General features: G+C 38.5%; 1 protein-coding gene across 1 annotated transcript in view; it reads right to left on the bottom strand.

Moving 5' to 3' along the window:
* Positions 1–21,449, bottom strand: part of malrd1 (MAM and LDL receptor class A domain containing 1) — a 318,021-nt gene that overhangs the window by 187,716 nt on the left and 108,856 nt on the right. The window contains exons 15-18 of the mRNA XM_069914667.1: positions 18,061–18,148; positions 14,849–15,025; positions 10,216–10,372; positions 359–515 (exon numbers count right to left, since the gene is read on the bottom strand). Of these exons, the coding sequence (XP_069770768.1) occupies positions 359–515; positions 10,216–10,372; positions 14,849–15,025; positions 18,061–18,148 (579 nt within the window). The remainder of the gene's footprint in view (positions 1–358; positions 516–10,215; positions 10,373–14,848; positions 15,026–18,060; positions 18,149–21,449) is intronic.

Raw genomic sequence — 21,449 nt, 5'->3', positions numbered from 1 at the left:
ACACACACACACACACACACACACACACACACACACACTTTCCAATACACAAAAGTGGTGAGAAACTCAGCAGGTCACACAGCATTCATAGGAAGTCAAAGGCAGTCAATGTTTTGGGCCTGAATTCTTTGTTTCAGCCCTGAAACCTTGATAGCCCTCGACTTCCAATGAACGCTGTGTGACCTGCTGAGTTTTTCACCACTTTTGTGTACTGCACTCAACCCTAGCATCTGCAGATTTTCTTGCTTAACTTTAATGCTTAATTTGTTTGTTTTACAATTAAATTCTAAAACAAGTCCATGATAATCTAGAAATTATATTGAAGACAAAATGTTTTCAACAGTAAGAAAAGTACTACCTGCAGTGATCCAATGGTAACTCCATACATGTGATACCAAAATACCAATTTACATTTTGGACCAGTAAGGGATATTTCTGGAGTGAAGATGTCAGCTGAGTGTCCAAATTTCCCATTTGAACTATCAGCATAAAGGTACCAGCCTTCCTTTGTGCCCCTGCAAGTGGAAGTTAAACATTTAAAATTAGCTTCCTCAGATTTTGCCATGCTTTGTCATATATTAATTGTTTAATAGTTCTGGATTATAAGACAGATGGTGCCTTGTAACTTTTTCATTATTATCTAACTATTCAATTATTAATTTGGAAGTTAGACCCCCTCCATACCTGACAATAACTGCAGTTAACTTTACATTAGCTACTGCTGGAATTGGCAGAGATAATGAAAATGTAGACGTGTTCCCTTGGCATTTAGATTTCAGATTTATTGTTCAGAGTACATACATGACATCACATAAAACCTTGAGATTCCTTTATCCTGCGGGCACAGCAGAATTACCACTAATTGGTAGTGCAAAAAATAAACTGTACACAGTGAAAAGAAGTGTAAACAGATAATGAATGTAAACAAACTGACTGTGCAATACAGAGAGAACAAAAATAAAATCAATAAAGTGCACAGGTAAGAGTCCTTAAATGAGTCTCTGATTGAGTTTGTCATTAAGGAATCTGATGATGAAGGGATTGAAGCTGTTCCTGAACCTGGTGGTGTGAGTCGTGTGGCACATATCCCTCTTTCTTGATGGCAGCAGCAAGAACAGAGTGTGTGCTGGGTGGTGAGGATCTTTGATGACTGCTGCTGCTCTCTGACAGCAGTGTTCCCTGTAGATGTACTCAATAGTGGGGAGGATTTTGCCTGTGATGTCCTGGGCTGTGCCAACCTCCTTTTGGAGAGTTTTGTGTTCAGGATATTGGTGTTCCCCTACCAGATCGTGATGCAGCTGGTCAGCACACTTTTGACCACTCCTCTGTAGAAATTTGCCAGGGTTTCTGACATCATACCGAATCTCTGCAAACTCCTGAGGAAGTAGAGAAGTTGACATGCTTTCTTCATGATACCATTGGTCTGTTGGGTCCAGAAAAGATCCTCCAAGATAGTGACTCCCAAGAAGTTAAATTTGCTCACCCTCTCCACCTCTGATCTCTAAATGATCACTGGATTGTATACTACTGGCTTTCTCTTCCTGAAGTCAACATTCAGCTCCTTAGTTTTGGTGACATGGAGTCACAAGAAAGTTTAGATTTATGAGATGTGCAATCCCTTCAGAAATTAATTAATAAATATTAACAAAACGTTTGAGTCTGTGAAAGTTTCTCCAAAGGCCAGGATGAAGAGTTGCACAGTATTTAGTTTCTGCAAAACTAATTAGTGCAGATTTTCTGAACTCCCTGCTGCTTATTTTGCTGCATATCGTGCCGTGTACCTGCCTACATATAGTTCAGGAATTACTGTGCTATTACAAGGAGGACCATCGCCTTCCCAAGATCGTGTTATATGGCGAGCTCTCCACTGGCCACCGTGACAGAGGTGCACCAAAGAAAAGGTACAAGGACTGCCTAAAGAAATCTCTTGGTGCCTGCCACATTGACCACCGCCAGTGGGCTGATCTCGCCTCAAACCGTGCATCTTGGCGCCTCACAGTTTGGCGGGCAGCAACCTCCTTTGAAGAAGACCGCAGAGCCCACCTCACTGACAAAAGGCAAAGGAGGAAAAACCCAACACCCAACCCCAACCAACCAATTTTCCCCTGCAGCCGCTGCAACCGTGTCTGCCTGTCCCTCATCGGACTTGTCAGCCACAAACGAGCCTGCAGCTGACGTGGACTTTTACCCCCTCCATAAATCTTCGTCCGCGAAGCCAAGCCAAAGAAGAAAGAAGACACACAGAAACTAGTGAACTAAATTGACAACTGTACCAAAGTGCAGGCTTAATTAATGTAATGATTTAAATGCCCTGCCTTTACTCCTCCAGCATACAATGTACATTTTCCATCACCCAAAAGCGAACATATTGAATGCTTCCACGTTCCTTTTGTAAGGTAACAATGAGATGCTGGAGGGTCTCGATGGGTCAGACATTATCCATGTAGAGATTTCAGGTCACACAAAAGCATTCCAACTCACAACATTGACTGACATTTCTCTTGATGAATGTTATCTGATCCCTTAAGCCTCTTCAGCTTCTCATTGTTTGCTTCTCATTCCAGCACCTGTAGTTCTTGTATTTTTCTTCTTTCCTATTAAAACATCTGTTCAAAGCTGTAATAAACGTCTAGCTCCATAGTGATATGTGTTTTGTAACCATGGATCATCGTATCCCCCAGTCTCAGTGTAGGGCAGATACTATCATGCATTATATGAAGCAAAGTTCTCATCCATCAGTCAAGCTGGTTGCTTAGATAAATTAGACAAGGAAAAGCCACAGAGAATAGACAAGCAAATTCTCAGTGTACAACATGTTTAAAAAATGCTATGGGAATTAGAAACAGCTGCAATGAAAAGAATAAAAGCTCATGGAAACAATCAGAGATGCATAACTATGTCAGCAAACAAAATTTGGAAGGCCGTAATTTGGAACATTTCTACTGTTAGCTTGCCCTGATTGGAGTTTCACTGGCAGTCAGATTAAACATTGCACCTTCAAGTGGCTTGGAACATCTCTGCGCAATTGTTTCAAGTCATTTCCAAAATTCTTTTTTTTTCCATGACTGCTGAAGAGATGGTTGAAGTATTTGCAAACATGTTCCATGACAAGTGCTGAGGCTGAGTAGATGATCCATCTCAGTTTCCTCCTAAGATCCCTGCCATCACTGAAGCCTGTCTCCAGCCAATTTGTTTCACTGCATGTGTTGTAAAGTAATAGCTGGCTGCATCAGATAAAGCCCAGGTTAAGAAACCAGACAACATTCCAGCTGTGTTAAAATCAAGGATCATTCCAGTTGCAGTAGATGAACCTCGCCAAGCATTTTTCTATCTTTTTAAAATATTTTTATTGAGTTGAACATATATCCTACATACAAAGTATTCTAATAAAACAAGTAACAGGTCATATTTACATATCACACATTTAATATAAATGCAAATTGAAAACCTATCCATCATTGTTTATTTAAAATAATTCTGTATAGAAAATAGGTAAAACTACATTAGACTATTCCTTGATCTAAACAAAGGGTAAATCTGACTAATTTAATGATACGATCTATAACAACCATATTTAAACCCATACTTAACAAGTTAATCTAAAAAAAAGAATAAAAACAAACAAAAAAAGTACTAATCTATCCCCTCCCTCTAATCAATGGACATGAAGATATGGATCAAATAGCCACCTTCAGACAGAGAATCATCGGAACATCCAGGCTTCTTAATCCTTCCAATCATGTGAGTACAGTATAACTCTATATAACAGTATAACTTCTGATTATCCAATTTTTAAAAAAAATTCAGATAAATTAGGATATCAGAAATCCTCATTTATCTGAAAATTTTTCGGAGCCAAACTGACCTCACAGGTTGAAAACAAATCCACTCGATATGAAAATAGAAGGATGTTTCAGGTAACTCCTTCCTCTCTCTCTCTTTCCATTTCTTCTTTACCTTCCCCTATTGACTTTTCTCTCTAACTCTCCCTCTCAAACTGCGTGCTGCTATCTCTCAGCCACAAGTGGTCAGAAGAATCCCTTATCCCGGTGTCATTAGGGAGAGTGGCCTCCCCTGCAGGGGCAGGGAGGTCGGGGGGTGACATTGGGCTCCCGGCAGGAGTGGGGACAACAGGCTCCTGGCAGCAGAGGCTTCAGTGAAGAGGTGTCAGTGATTGGCGTCACATTTTTGGGGGGAGAATTAAACATTCTTTTAAGGCTTTAAACACTGTTACAAGTGATTTTCTGTGGCTACTGGGCTGTTTTAAAAATTGACCATTTCTCTGAAAAAATCAATTTATCCGACATAATCGGATGGTCCTGACCATTTTGGATAATCAGACTTATACTCTATTCTATGAATGGGCCCCACATCTTTTAAAATGGAAACTTTCTATCTTTAATGTTGTATCTAATTTTCTCCAAGCTTAAATTGGGCATTACATCATATAACCACTGTGTATGAGTAGGTGAAGAGTTATCTTTCCATTTCATTAAAATCGCTCATTTGGCTATCAACATGATAAAAGCTAAAAGTTTCTCCAAGTATTTTTAATCTAGTCGCAACACGGCCATGTTGAACATCTGCAGGCAAGTTGTATTCACAAAAAGCAGAACAAATCCATTCTCACCCAGTCTGCTCTCCAACATCAGTGCTGGAACTGGGCTTACTCACCGATGTCCAGTCTGGGTTTCACTGAAACCACTTGGCTTCAGACCTCACCACCTTGATGCAAACTTGAAACAAAAGATGTCAATTCCAGAGTGGAGACCAAGAGCATTTGACATCAAGAAGCATTTGACTAGGTGTTCAAGGAACCCACGTAAAACTAAAATTAATAGCCATCAAGGGTTAGAGATGTACCTTGGAAAATGGAAGATGGTTGTTGGAGTCAATTTTCTCAATTAGAAAGATGATTACAATGGTGAGTTTATTGTCATACATCTTGTTCAGTGTGCAAATTATTTCTTGCTAAAGCTGAACTGGTACTTGCGAATAAAATCTAATATAGCAAACTGAATTAATGAAATGAAATTAGTTCCTTAAGAGTCATGCCCAAGTCTGTGGCCTAAGTGACTTCTTCCATCAGAAGTGGGGTTATTTGTTGATAATTACATTTGCAACTCCTTGTCAAACAGCAAGACTGCTCTCAAAGAATGGCTATTGATAAGTCTGAATTAATACTCACACTAAATATGTCCCAGGCAATGATCATTGAAATCCCAAAAATCAAATTCTTGAGGTTCAAAATTGAACAAATTAGCTAGACTAACCACATCGACACTGTGAATACAATTCAAAACACCCCAAAATGCTGAAGGATCTCAAGTGGTCTTTTCAGCATCTGCAGGAGACAAAGATATATTGCCGACATTTCGGGCCTGAGCCCTTCTTCAAGGAATAAGCTGGAAATATCAGAAAATCTCCGAATTCAGACAATGCTGGCTGGGGGAGGAATCTAGTCCAACAAAAGGTGTTAATTGGATATGATATGGGCTGAGGTAAGAATTCATTGTGTTTGTGTGAAAGGAGATGAAATGGAGAGACAGAGATAGAGAAATGCGATGGGGGGGGGGGAAATGGGGGGTAGTCTCCTCTACATCAGAGAGACTGGACGCAGACTGGGAGTTGAGCACCTCGGCTCTGTCCACTGCAATAGTGTGGATCTCCCAGTGGCCACCCATTTCAATTCTCCATCCCATTCCCTTGCTGATCTGTCTCTCCATGGTCTCATGCACTGCCAGACTAAGACCACTCGCAAATTGGAACCCATCTCATTTTCCAACTGGGACACTCCAACCGGATGACATTAATATTGACCCCCTCACCCTTCTTCCCCCATTGCCCTTCCCTATCTGTCTTTCCATTCCATCTCCTTTTGCACAAACATGATAAAGAGGGACTCAGGCTCAAAACATGGCCAATATATCTTTGTCTCCTATAGATGATGAAAAGACCACCAGAGTTCCCTCCAGCATTTCAATGTGTTTTTACTACATTCACAGCAACTGCAGACTTCGTATTTCACTCACTCTGAGTAAAAAATTCTGTTAGAGGCTTGATATCCTGCAGGGAGCAATTTACCTCCGTGATATTCAAGGAACAAGTCAGGACTGTGATGGATTAATCTCCACATGCCTGGATGAGGTCAGCTCAAAAAACCTCCAAGAAGTTCAACTCGCTTGTCACACAATCTCCCAACCTATAGATCTATTCCCCATCACCTCAATCATAGTGACTGTTGCCTGCACCATTTACAAAATGCACAGCTGTTATTCATTGAGTCTACTTCATTAATCGACTTTATGACTTATTCTACTTCCACAACCTGCCACAATGAAGAATAAGAGTTGTAGGAACAAAGGATCTTGATATAATGCTATCTAAGGGGCAGCATGGTTAGCGCAGCATTTAGTGAAACGCTATTATAGTGCCAGGGACTCAGGTTCGAACCCAGCTCTGCCTATCAGGAGTTTGTATGTTTTCTCCTGGGTTTCCCCTCGGGCTCTGGTTTCCTCTCACTGTTCAAAATGTACTGGAGGTTGTAGGTCAATTGGGTGAAATTGGGCAGCTTGTGCTCATGGGTTGATTTTTTTTAAAATCTGGTAATAAGAGTTGAAAAGTAGAAAAAAAAATTGCAAATTCCAGAAATCTAAAATAAAATCCGTAGAATTTGGAAATGCTCAGCACATCAGGCAGGATCAATGTTGCTTAACTTTGCCTCATGGACATTTCCTCCATTCTGTGTTTTTATGCCACATTGTGACCTGAAATGGAATTATCTCATGTTTATCATACATTATCAGGTCTGAAGGATAGCAGTGGTTCAAAAGGCATGTTCACCATCTCCTTTTCTAGGCATCGAACACAGATCTCATTAGCAATGAGGAAGGAGAAATGGAAGATCAGAATATTATTGAAACGTGTTATTATTAAAGCGATTGCAGCGTGCTGCCGTGGAGAAGGACTGCAGTGTCCCTATGCATGAATCAGAAAAGGCACGTTTGCAGGTGCAGCAGGCTATCAAGAAGGCAAAAGGAATGTTGGCCTTCATTGCTAGAGGGAATGAATTTAAAAGCAGGGAGGTTATGCTTCAACTGTACAAGGTACTGGTGACTCTACATCTGGAGTACTGTGTGCAGTTCGGGTCTCCTTACTTGAGGTTTTGCAGGTGTTTGTGTGTCTGTGTGTTTTTGCACCGAGGACCAGAGAACACTGTTTCATCTGGATGTACTTGTACAGTCAGATGACAATAAACTTGAATTGACTTGAATCATGTTGAATGTGCTTCTTCAAATGTTTTATGGATTTATTTTAGAAGCTAGGAGTCTTTCCAAAGATATTGTTATATAGTCAGGATAACGTGAACTATTTTGTAACCACATAAGAATACATCCTTCTCACTGTAGTAACTGTAGTGCACCACTCTGTGTGTGTGTGGGAGAGGGAGAGGGAGAGGGGGAGGGGGAGGGGGAGGGAGAGAGAGAGAGAGAGAGAGAGAGAACAGTAAGTAAAAATCTCTTGTTATTTGAATCTTGTATCTTTAAGTTATTTAAGGAGCCTCCCAAGTAGCACAGAGACATGACATGGTAGCTGTGGGATGAACAAGAATAAAGCCATACAATTGTTTGAAAGTCACTGAAATATGAAGGGGAAGAAGAGAAAAAAACATTACTGAAAAAAAAATGGCTGGAGCAACAGCAGTTCACCCAGTGATGGACTTTATGGAATCATTTAAGAAGTTTCAGCAGAAGTGCAATTTTGGATTCAAAAGCTATCTTAAAAATGCAAAAGCAGAGGAGAAGGTCAGTTATCTATTTCTCTGGACAGGGGAGCGAGGCCTTGACTTATTTAATAGCCGGGAGCTGACAGATGTGGAGGAAAATGATCCAGAGCAGATATTTGCAATGTTTGCTTCTCACCTTGAACCCAGGTCTAATCATACAATTTAACACTATGAATTTCAAGGCTTAATGCAAGAGACTGATGCAACTGTAGATAACCTCCTGACTAGACTAAAAATTGTCACAGCAAAATGCAAATTTAAGGATATAGATTAGTTGAAGAACTAATATGGGGGTGTGCCCATCCCAATGTTTAAAAGTCTCTTATAGGGAAGGATAGCTTGAAGCTGGCCAAAGCTATAAACACAGCCAGAGCCTTCAAAGCCACGAGGACACAAATCAAATTCCTATCTATGCAGACCCACCCACAGCAAAGAGATGCAAATCCAGAAAAGTGCAAATCCACAAGTCCTGCAGGAAGTGTGGCAGACAACACCCCTTCGATGACTGAAACAAATGCCCCACAAATGGTTTTGAGTGTAGAGTCTGTGGTAAAGCAAACCTCTGGGCGAAGATGTGCTTGTCTGGTATGAAGACAAAAGACAAGAAGAAGATCCACCACATAAAAGGAAACAAAAATGAGGACTCCGACACCCAGAAACTGGACATAGAATCCATACACCTTCACGAGATGTTGGGTAAAATGAAAGAAGGAAGCGAGTTGTATACCAGCCAAACCTGCAGCATCAATATCAAGGGAGGTATCAAGTTAAGAGACAACAACCACTAATACCAAAACATCAACACAGCAGTTGTCAGGTGATGCACAACAAGCTACATCACCTGAAGCGAGTTGCAAGGGAACATACTTCCACCAGTGTGATATCAATAAGAACTGTTTTAAAATACAGAGGACAATCCAATGTCTATGATATTTAATTGAAAGGTACAGCTGGATACTAGATCATAAACAATGTCCTTCCCACTCAGACTCTACTGCCAGATGTTCCCAGAGAACATAATAAAAGGGTATCCAAAAGACGGTGCACTGGAAGCTACAAACGTGACATTAATGGTCTATGGTGGACCCATGATCAAGCAGCTAGGGAGAGCTAAGATCAATGGCTGCCATAAGGGAAAGAACATCCTTTGTACCTTCCATGTGGTAGATGCAGATAAACCAACAATCCTTGGTCTGGATAGCTACCAGGTGTTGCAGTTGATCTCTGTCAATTATGTCCATCAAAACTAGTGGTTCTCAACCTTTTTCTTTCCACTCACATGCCATTTTAAATATTCCCTATGCCATCGGTGCTCTGTGAATAATGGTATGTGAGTGGGAAGTGAAGGTTGAGAATCACTGCTCTAGACCCAATTGTTCCTGAAATATTTCACTTGAGAAAAATTGTCATTGGCCCATTTCCTTTGGAGTTATGAAACCATGCACATAACGAGTCAATTAGGTACAATTAAAACAGCGGTTTTTGAACTTTTTCTTTCCACCCACAAACCACCTTAAGCAATCCCTTACTAATCACAGAGTACCTATGGCATAGGGAATATTTAAAATGGCATGAAAAAGATTGAGAACAAATCATCTCAACCTATTTGCCTGAATTAGGTCCATAATCTGAAGATTATGCTGGGATAAATTCAACATTTTGTTCTGTTTATGTTGTTTTGACACTAATTTTGTCACAGATCAACAATTAAATAAGATCTTGAGATAGACTATTTACCATGGCAATTTCCTGTAAAAGGTCAACCTTAAGATCCCAAACTTCCTCTCAGTGCAACCCTTATAAATGTGTTGTGTCAAGGTCAGCAAGTCATTTCATCTAATTTCACAGTGATTCAAAAAAAAACAACACTATTACTCTTCAAACAGAGAAGAGCAGAGAGGATACTACCTGGAATTACCCTACAATATGCTCATCCTGATAAGCCCACCAAAATTTATATTCATGGAAGTACTCTGCAATCTGGTACTGCTGCAGCAGACAAAAAGGAGACGATGAAGCAATTACTGACAGAAAAAAAAAATCATCTCAAATTGATAACCTCAATGCACAAGTCAAATAATTGAGAAATGTATTTTTTTTGTAAATTTGTTCACATTGTGATAACATCTGGCCTTTTGCAGAGTTTGCAGCTGCAGTTGACTCAGGTCTTATCTTACTGGAACAGACCATTAGAACATGGCTATTTCATTCCAACCAAGCTACTTTCTATTTGTCTGATTATTGGTGATGGGAAATTGTCAGTGGCATCATGGATGACAAGATAGTTTCCTACTTAAATACACTCACCTGTTGCCATACCTTGTTTACGCTCCTAATTATTTATACCTCAAATGATACAGTTGTCCTTGGTTTTAACTTCTAGTTCTGAGAAAAGGAAATTTACAGAGAAAATGAAATAAAACACGTACGTCGTATGATCTGTAGATGGTCTCTCACCCACTTCTCCTGGATGTATATCTGAACCTTGCCCTGTGAACCATTGAAACACATTTTCCATTGCTGATGGTTCTACCTGCTGTTGCCAACCACACAAGTTATCATTACTGAAATTGCAGATCTTCCTAACTGTGGAGAGAAAATACAGAACATCGTAGTTTCCTGTTTATTATTATTGTATCTTATAAAACTATTTATCATGCATCATTCTGGGACTACTACTCTACATTTTGGAACAACTCTCATTCATCCATAACTTCTTGGGAAATAACTAGATGATTCGTTTTAGCAATAGCCGTGCAAGACAAGCCTGAGAAAGAATCTCTCAACGATTTGCTTTTCACACCATTGGATCACTGTATACACTTCTTGTTAAGAAAGATGAGATAAAGCTAAAAGAATATACTGAAGAGGTTCTCAAGGATGTTACCTCTATCACACCCTGGGCATTCTGCCTGATTTTCAACACTCCTGAAGAAAGACTTAGGCCCAAAACATCAGCTGTTTATTTTGCTATCTATGGATACTGCATGAGGTGCTGTGTTTCTCCAGCACTTGTATGTATTGCACACTCTCTTCTCTCCCATCGCATTGGGCAGAAGGCTTAAGAGCCTGAAAGTGTGCACCAGTAGGCTTAAAGTCAGTTTCTTCTCTACAGCCAGCAGGCTCTTGAATGAACAGTACAGCACTGTTACCATTTTTCTCTTGCTCGATACTAATAGATCTTTCTTTTTATTGTAGCTCTATACTCTTTAAATTGTGCACCACACAGTTTTTAGAGAACTGATCCTAGACTACACGCAGAAGAACTCTTCCTACTGTACTAGGTATAATGTGACAAATAAACAAACTTATATGTAAAGTTTGATTGACTGTGTTTGTTTTCCCTGAAGTAAAGCAGTGCTATGATTGAGGGCATACAAATTTATGAGGGGAATAGTTAGGGTAGATAGCCTGAGTTTGTTTCCCGCGTTAGAGGAGTCTGCAGGTATTCAAAACTAGAGTGGCATGTTGAAGATGTGAGGAAGGGGTTCTGAGGGGATCTGAGGAGTAAGTTTTTGTTTCACAAAAGAGTATTTGTTATCTGGAATGAGGTCCCAGATGGAGAAATGGAGGCAGGAACAGGAACAATATTTCAGAGGCATCTGGACAGATACTAAGGCTTAGAGGGATTGGCCAAGGACATTTTGGGCCTCACAGTTTGGCAGCCACAATTTGGCACCAGATATTTTGGCAGCCACAGTTTGGCACTGAACATTTTGGTGCTGTGACCGCCCCACCGGCCACGCGTTGACAGCCCCTCCAGCTGCCTTATGACAGACAGCTCCTCCAGCTGCCCTAAGTATAACAATAAACCCCAAAATGTTTGCCAGGGGAGGGTTAAATTATTTGTATTTGTATAACATAATTATTTACTCATTTCTGAAATGCCGCAATGCTGGGAGTTGCCAGACCAGCGTCAAATTATGGGCGCCAAGTTGTCTGAAGAGCTACAAAGGTCATTTTTTTGCCAAAATGTCCAACCCCAAAATATCTTGCACCAGAATGTCCTGCATCAAGATGCGTGTGCAAAAATGCGAGCACCAAAATATGGGCTCCAAAATGTCCATTTCCATAGAAGGATATAGACATAATGCAGCCAAGTGAGACTATTAGAGATTGGCTGCATGGAGGAATCAGTGGGCTGTCTATGCAGTTCAACTTTATAACTTTATTCATTCTTATACTTGGTAATATTTGCAAGAGTTGACTGATCCCCAATGTACAGCACATATGTTTGTTTTGAAGCTGATGAGACATGTGATAACAAGTTTTATTTCCCTCACCACACCTGTGCAAAGCTATCAGCTTAAGTGGCTTGATACAATACAAAATAATCAATATAAACTCACATATTGGTAATGAGCAGATAGACTAGATTGGAGGAGATATTCAGTTCCCCGGATTATTATCTGGGGGGGGGGGGCAGAAGCATTCCTATAAATTAGCTCCCAAGCCTGGTCAATTTGCCAGGTCAATCTTGCAGCCACAAGCCCCTCACCCAAGCAAAGGTATCTATGGCCAGAGAGAGATGCTAGAAGGTGTGGGGAGGAAAGCATCGAATCTGTGAAATTCTCAGTGATTTCAACTCTGAGAGGAGTTGGCAATAATGCATGAGCTTCATTTGTCCCAAAGAAGATATGATAAGAGAATGGTTTTCAGTGTACAATGGTAATGTGTAATGCTGTGGTAAGTTCAGGGCTGAGCTGACATTCTGTCTTGTCTGAAAGGAATCCTATCATTTCTGTTTGAAGTCTTGCTGTGATTGGCTACCCATAATTCTCCTTATTATCAAAGACAACAGAACCCTGTCAACCAATAACAAATGTACACTCAGTTCCCTGGTCTCAATTGAAGAGAGGACTTGAAAGCAAGACAGCCAAATGCTAACTCAGGTTCCCAAACATAATTTTGTTCTTCCCTGAAATTTGGCCAGTTATTCCATTACAGAAGAAATATGTCTGAATGTTGAAAATACCTGCTGATCTTGATAGTTCAGTAGGGATTGGCTAGATACTCAAAAATATTAAAAGTCTCTCCTTGAGGCCAGTCGAACTATGAAACTATCCAATTTATTTTAGCAAACAGTATGCGGTTGAGATTTAATTATTTTTATTAAATGTGTTAAATTTCAAATTTATTAAATTTAGACATACAGCACGGTAACAGCCCATTTCAGCCCATGAGCCCGTGCCACCCAATTTACACCCAATTAACCTAAACCCCTGGTATGATTTGAACAGTGGAAGGAGACTGGAGCCCTCAGGGAAAACCCATGCAGACATGTACAAACTCCTTACAGAGAGTGCGGGATTCGAACCCTGGTCCCAATTACTGATAAAGTGCCAATCATGTCACTCTCTCACTTTTTGTAAAGGCTAAAATAAGGAGGAGATAGGTTGGGGGGGTGAGAGGTTGGGGAAATTGGGTGAGGTTGGGGGAATGGTTGGGAGAATACTGTTGGTGAAATGTTGGTGGAAGACGATGGAATCGGGGTGGGGGGTGAAGTAAATGAGTGAGGAAGGGAACAGAAATGGGGGGATTGGTAAGGAGAGAAGAAAAAACAAGTAGTGTGGAAGAAGAGAGAGGGAGCTCATTATCTGAAATTGAATTCAATGTTCACACCATGGACTACCCTGGCAGAATATGAAATGCTGTTCCTTTAGTTTACATTGGACCTCTCTCTGGCAATGGAGAAACCCAAAACAATTTGGGTTGAACTCTTTGCCTACTGTAAAATTCTATACCTGCAACAGGGAAATATAGTTAAAGTCCAAATCAATGACACCAATGTGACCACAAAAATTGTGACCTCTTGATACTGCTGTATGCTGTATACTGGCGAGAAGTGTGTGCAGTTCTGATCATTCAGCTATAGGAAGAATGGATATAGAGAACATTCAACAGGGTGGTGTTGGGACTGGAGGGGTTGAGTTCCAGGGAGTGATTGGATAGGTTGGGTCTTCCTTTCCTGGAGCATATATGGCTGAGGGATGACATTTTGTGGTTTATAAAAGTATGAGGGGAATGGATAGAATAAATACTTAGTCTTTTTCCCATTGTAGACAATTCTGGAACTAGAAGGCATAGCTTGAAGATTTAAGAAGGAGCTGAGGGGCAACCTTTCCATTCAAAGGATGGTCCTTCCTAGATTAAGCCCCCACAGGAAACAGGTACAATTTTAATGTTCAAAATACATTTAAATGGATATATGGGTAGAATGGGTTCATAAAGATAAAGACCAAATCAGGAAAATGGGACTAGATCAGAATGCCATCTTGGTCACCACAGACAAGTTGGGCCTGTTCCTTGTCTCTCACTTCATAGGTGCTACCTGACCTTCTGAGTAGCTCCAGGATAATCTGTTCATATTTCAGATTGACAACTTCTGCATTTTTGCTCAGTCTTCGTTTGGTCTATGTTAGTCCTGTTTTCCATCCAAAATCGGTTTTATTGCATAAAATGTGTTCCAGAAAAAAATGCTCACACATGGAAGAATGCAGGTTGCAGAAGACAGATCAATGACATTATAAGTTTATAGGAACAATGAAGGAGATTGAAATGAATCAGCAAGCATAAAAAGAAATCAACTGAAAAAAGAAAGTTAAGCAAAATGATTTATTTTAAATATTTTATTTTTTGTTTTTCATCAATAGAAAAGAAACAAGCAAAAAGGTATTTGTGGGAGGGATATCAAGTGAATTAAATGGAAAAATAAGAGACAGACAAAAATTATGTGAGTTCAAGTGAAACAAAGCCGGAATATAAAATTGTATGGAATATCTGTTTCTATTCCAATTTCCATAACAGTGGAGCAACCTAATTTCCAATGAAGATTAGAGTGATAAGGAAGATTTCAATATAATAGACATAGCTTATCGTCCTAGGTGTAGGCAGGCATGTTGGGTTGAACATCATTTAATTTCTTCATGAAAAGATTATTTTAATATCTTCTGTATTTTTACAGGTCTGCATGTTGAATGTTTTTTTTTGAGCTAAACAATTTATTATTGATTTCTCCCATGCTGTCTTCAATATGTAATTTAAAATAAAAATGATACCTACCACAGGATAATTCATCTGTCTTGTCAGAACAATCTTCTCTAAAATCACACTTCTTGTTAATATCAATACATTGCCCATTCTTTATACAAATAAATTCATGCACTGAGCAGTTGTTGGGCGGAATAGTGGAAGGTCTTGGTGGTCCTGATGTGGTTAGAACTATGGCTGGTAAATCACCTGAACAAGATCAATAGTCAGAATTATTCCAGTGCAAAGTGGCACTAAAGAAAGAAGCTTGCTCTGGGTCCCATGACTGCTTATCTAGTAACTATTTTATTTATGTTATCCTTGTTTCTAGAACTTAGAATTCCAGCTCTGGAATAAATGAATTAATGCTTTTGCATTCGCCATTTCTGGTCAATGGAAATAGAAACATTGGTCGTACACGTTGAATTGAATTGCCCTTGCAGAAAGGTCATCAACTTTCAAAGTAAGAATGCTCCATTGATACTAAAGCCTCTGAGCTACAAGAAAAGTGATCGATACAACAGTGACAGCTTTTGATAACAAAGCAACATATTGATTTTTGTTTCTACGTACGAATGTTCTGGATTTTTTCTTCCTTTTTAAAGTACCCGTATGATTGGTTTTGAACAAAAATTGTTTTTTAAAAATATATATTTATTCCAGAATTTTGGCTACCTTCTTGAACCTCTTTTTTCTGAAAAGGGTTTTGTTTGTTCAGACATCACTCAGTCATTTGACGTGGATGCTCACAAGTGCAATGGCCCTGTTGAGACCCAAAATCCCCCTTTAAATAATGTTAAATGTCAGAGGAAGGAAATAAAGGGAAAGGGCGGGTAAGAGGGTGAATGCTGGGATGTACTCAGGTACTCCAAAAAAGTCAGTGGTGACATCATCTGCCCAGCTCCTGCCAATTATGGAAGTTCCTACGGTGCTCCAGTGACTCCTAATAGGATTAAGCCAGTTAGTTTAATCTTCCACTGACCTCCAGTTCTCCAGCTGGGAAATCTGCTCCTGAGCTTGGTGCCAGGAAAATACCTTCCATTTAAGTAAATGGGAGCCATGAGCTCTTGGGGAAAAGGTCAGTAAGTATAGCTTTAAACTTTATTTTCTTTCTTTTTAAGATATTTTTATTGATTTTAATAAAGAACTTATACAAACAAACAGGGTAAAATTCAATAAGATAGTATGGACAGTTACATAAATAAGTTATTCTAAATATAACATACATAAATTGTACATCATATCCATAATTCATATTCTGAATAGTATATGTTTTTTTAGAAATAAAAACTCATACAAAAAAGAGGCGAGGAAATTAGTAGAAGAGAAAAATTCAACCCTGACCTAATCGTGTTGCCAGATTCTATATTAAAAGAAAATCAAAGGTAAAATGAATGAATAAATAATATGAGGGGTGTGGAAAAGATACAAGTCAGACAATTTAACTACATTGGAGTAAAATTATGAAGTAAGAGAGTGAGTCACAAATGACCCCCATAACTTCTGGAATCTTATATATGAATTATTAATTGAATAATGAATCTTTTCCATATTCAAACAGGACATGATGCCATGTAACTACTGATCATGAGTAAGTGGGGAAGCATCAGTCCATTTAAGTAAAATCGCACATCTCACCAAAAGAGAGACAAAAGGAATGGCATGACTCTAAATCAGTGTTAAAGAAGAATCATGCCCTCCTATTGTGTCAAAAACTTTATTAAGTTCAGTTTCAATTATTTTAATTGATCTAATAGTGCAGAAAATGTTAGTTTTTTTTTTAAATAATTCCCAATTTTCAAGGAATTCCAGAAATATTCAATGGTGCCAATTCACCAAGAGCTTTGAGAATCTCGATGATAGAGGTGAGGAATCAAGACCTCAAGATTTCAACAACTAAGAGTTCAACTTCCACAAAATAACTGCTGTGATATTCTGGAAGGAAAGAACCTCCAGGGCAGGATGGGCTTGAGAGGCTGAACTACTTCCTCTAATGCTGTAACTATGTGTGATTCTATGAAGTGGCAGGGAGCAGGCAGATGACGATGCCAGAGCCACAGTGGGGGAAAAAAAAGGGCACGATAGAGCAGGAAAGTGGCCAGGAAATATAGGGCAATGAAAGATGTATCCAAAGTTCCGGTCATGAGGGATGGTGACTACCAGATAATGGGGTGATGACATGTAGCTATTAGACTAGAAAGTGCAGGTCTTGAAGATTTTACTGCAACCAGTGGGAGAAGCAGCTCCTGACTCTACTTATCGATGCCATTTCAGTCTGCATTGTACAAAAAAAACCCTCTGTTAATCCATGACCGGCAGATTTTGCAAACTTTTGGATGCAATTATGATAAATGCACCAACACACACTAATATTTTTTAGATGTTACAGACATTTTCCTTTAAAGGCATTAAGTTTAAAAGATGCATTAGAGAGACCCAAGAGAATACAGGAATCAGGGTCCAGAGTGTTTATAGTGTCCACAAGAACGAGAATCCCAGTGTGTTAAATAGAACTCAGAAAAAGGTTTCCAAGGGTATTAAAAGGCTGCGGGATCCAGGGCTCCAGTGTGTTAAATAGGAGACAGTAACTACATTCCCAGGGCATTAATGGGACTGTGGGAAACGTGGCCCAAATGCGTTCATTGGAGTGAGGAAATCAGCACCTAGTGAGACAGACACCAAATCATATGTTTTTCTGAGAAATATTAGCATGTTCTGGTGCCAAAGGCAGTTCACTCACAAGGTATATACTCATTGATTTCTATTAGCTCTTGGTTCACCAAGGCCTCGTGTAGAAAAGCATCTTTTTGTCTGATGTTTATATCTCTCCAGGCTTCAGAAAAAATCTGCATCCTTTATTTCTCCAGACATCTCACCCTTTTGCATACACTCCTAACTTCCCTTCTTATTTGATTCTTTTTCCTGAAGCTCCTTGGGACAGCTTACTGCATTACATTTTCCATTTAAATTCAAGCTATTGTTTTATCTAATGAAATTATGATATTTTTCATCTATGCTATTTTATGGAATATTCTATTTTGATACACTATACTCTTCCTTTGAGTTCTGTGACAAGTATAGGACTTTGTATCAAATAAGAACAATGATGGCGACTTCCCATAACTATGGTTATATTCTTAATATTCACCTTCAGAGCAAGGGGCACCTAAAGGAGGTCAAAAGCTCAATAATAATAAATAGCAATGAAACTATATCCGTGATTGAACAATAAATATTATGCTTACCACTATAAAGATCACAATTCATGAAGGACAGGTCATCAATCCCAATATCTCCTCCTAAATTATCTCCTACAGTGCCTTCCACTAATATCTGTTCCAAATTAAAACAATAAAACAGGCAATTTATCCTCATACATAATTTAAATACAATTTGTAAATGTTATCAGTTATCAGAACACATTGTTCAGTTATAAATTCCAAATCCTACTCTTTTTTTTGAAAACTATTTATTTAAGAAAATTGTTAATAGAAAAACAATATACAATCCAATATAAGTAATTTTATATTATATATATAAAATTAAAAACATAAACACAATAAAGAGTAAGAAAAAAATTATACCCCTCCCACCCTTCAACCCCATCAGCCAGCTAAAAAGAAAAAATATATAATGCATCAAAGTACCATCTAAATTCATATATTCAAAATACAGTAACCACTTATTGACAAAAAAATGAATAATTATCATGCAAATAGTATGTAATTTTTTTCCATAACAATACAAGCTTTCAATTCATTCTGCCATCACGTTATATTAATCACTGTGTTACCTTTCCATGTACTTGCTACACATTTTCGAGCTACAGACAGTACTTTAACCCAACCAATAAAAAAGGGCCAAATTTAAACTTCTCCAACACCTTAAATATAAATTCCCATTCAACCCTGTCAAAGGCTTTTTCCACATCAAGCGCAACAACCATTGGATGGTTGGGCTGATGTCGATATGCATTGACCAAAGTAATCAATCGAAGAATATTATCTGATGTGTTTCTATTCTTAATATAACCTGTTTGGTCAATAGGTAAATACTTAGCAAGTCGATTTTCTAACATTTTTGCTATAATGTTATAGTCTACATTCAGTGGAGAAATAGATCTATATGAAGACACTTGCAACGGATCTCGATCTTTTTTCAGACTTACAGTAATTAAAGCACTGGAGCAAGATTCTGGTAACTCATGCTCTTCAGTTACTTGTTGCAATACATCCTCAAACACAGAGGATAAATCTTCATTAAAAATTTTGTAAAATTCCACAGAAAATCCACTGTCCCCTGGTAACTTTCCATTTTGCATCTCCTGTATAGCTTCCTTAATCTCAAATTCTGTAAACGGAACTTCCAATTCCACAACATCTTCCTCCATTAATGCTGGTAATGTTAATTTAGATAAATAAGATTCAATCACACCACTATCCTTTTTCACCTCAGAAATATACAAGTTTTGATAAAATAAATAAAACTGGTCATTAATTTCCAGAGGTTTATAGGTAACTATTGAATTCTTTTTAACAGCATTAATAATCTGTGAAACCTGTTCTGTCTTTATCTGCCATGCAAGTACCTTATGTGCTCTCTCACCCAACTCATAATAACGCTGCTTAGATCGATGTTCAAATTGATAAGTTTGCAATGTTATAACGTAGTTTCAAATTAGCCTAAACCACTTTTTTTTTTAATCTTCTGTCACATTTTTCTGAAATTCCTTCTCCAATTCAGCAATTTTATTCTCCAGTTCTAAACTCTCTGCCATATAGTTTCTTAACTTTAGTAGTATAACTAATAAACTGCCCTTTTAAATAACCTTTTAGTGCATCCTATAGCACAAAATGACTATCTACAAAATCACCATTCTCAGTCAAGAACAAGGTGATTCGTTCTTTAATCAAGGTAACAAACTCTCCTTTTTACAACAACATAGTGTTAAATCTCCATCTATAAGATGAACATACCACTTATGAACTTACACAAGAAAAAAATAATAAAGAATGGTCAGATATAACCCTACTTTTATATACTCTTATTTGTAAATGTGCTGATACTTAAAAAATAGCTATTCTGGAAAATGAATCATGTCAAGATGAATAAAAGGAAACATCCTTCTCCATAGGATTGACCCTTCTCCAAATATCCACCAAATTTAAGTCTTTCATCAAGGCCCCAATTTGTAACAACATCTTTGATTTCTTTATACTTTTTGGAAATCTATCTAATAAAGGATCCAGAACACAATTGAAATCTCCCCCAACTAAAATATTTTCATTAGCCTGATTTAACAACAAAAAGGCTTCAGAAATAAAATGCTCATCATCTATGTTAGGTGCATAAACATTAAGCAAAGTCCAAGATTCAGCAAAAAATTTGCAATTCACCCTCAAAACCCTCCCAACATTTCCTGCCATAGATTGTAATTCAAAGGGAAATTTATATGAATTAAAATCGCTAAACCTCTTGCCTTGGAACTAAATGAAGAAAAAAAAACACATGTCCAACCCAATCTCTCTTCAATTTAATATATTATTTTTCAGTCAAATGTGTTTCTTGCAAAAAAGCATTATCAATTTTCATTTTCTAAATAAAAGCCAAAACTTGTTTTCGCTTAATTGGGTTATTTAACCCCTGAACAGTAAAAGTTGCAAATTTCAGATTAAACATCACTACGAATTAACAATATGATCACTCACTACAAATCTCTTCCCTTATACTATCTTAAAATCACTATCCCTCCCCTAAATATTTTTTAAAAAGAAGCAAAAATTCCAAAACAATATTTTTATTAACCAAAATAAAACTACCCAAAGGTAGTAACGCCCTGAAAAAACTGGGTGCGGTAAACCCCACTAGTGATAAATGACTATCAAAGATTTCATAGGAACATGGGAAGTAGGAACAGGAGTAGGTCAAAAATGGCCCATCGAGCCTGCTCCACCATTCAATACGATCATAACTGATCGAATTTATGACCCAACTCCACCTACCTCCCTTCTCCCCATATCCCCCAATTCCTCTATCATGTAAAAATTTATCTATCCGAATCTTAAATATGTTTAATGAGGCAGCCTCAACCACTTCCCTGGTTAGAGAATTCCAAATATTCACTACTCTGTGGGAAAAACTATTTTTCCTCATCTCTGTCCTAAATCAACTCCCCCGAATCTTGAGACTGGGTCCTCTCATTATAGTTTCCCCGGCCAGCTCAAAAAACCTTCCTACATCTATCCTATCCATACCCTTCATAATCCTATATGTTTCTATAAGATCTCCTCTCATTCTTCTGAACTCGAGTGAATACAATCCTAGATGATTTAATCTTTCATTATAAGTCAACCGCTTCATCCCAGGGATCAACCTAGTAAACCTCCTCTGGACCGTCTCCAAAGCCAGTATATCCTCCCTCAAATATAGAGACTAGAACTGGACACAGTACTCCAGGTGCGGTCTCACCAGTACCTTATACAGTTGAAGCATTACCTCCCTACTCCTGAATTCAATTCCTCTAGCGATGAAGGCCAACATTCCATTTGCCTTCTTAATAACCTGCTGCACCTGCAACCTAACTTTTTGCGATTCATGCACAAGCACTCCCAAGTCCCTCTGCACAACAGCATGC

This window comes from Narcine bancroftii, chromosome 1 (assembly GCF_036971445.1).
Source record: "Narcine bancroftii isolate sNarBan1 chromosome 1, sNarBan1.hap1, whole genome shotgun sequence".
Taxonomy (NCBI): Eukaryota; Metazoa; Chordata; class Chondrichthyes; order Torpediniformes; family Narcinidae; genus Narcine; species Narcine bancroftii.
This window is presented reverse-complemented; position numbering and strand designations above follow the sequence as displayed.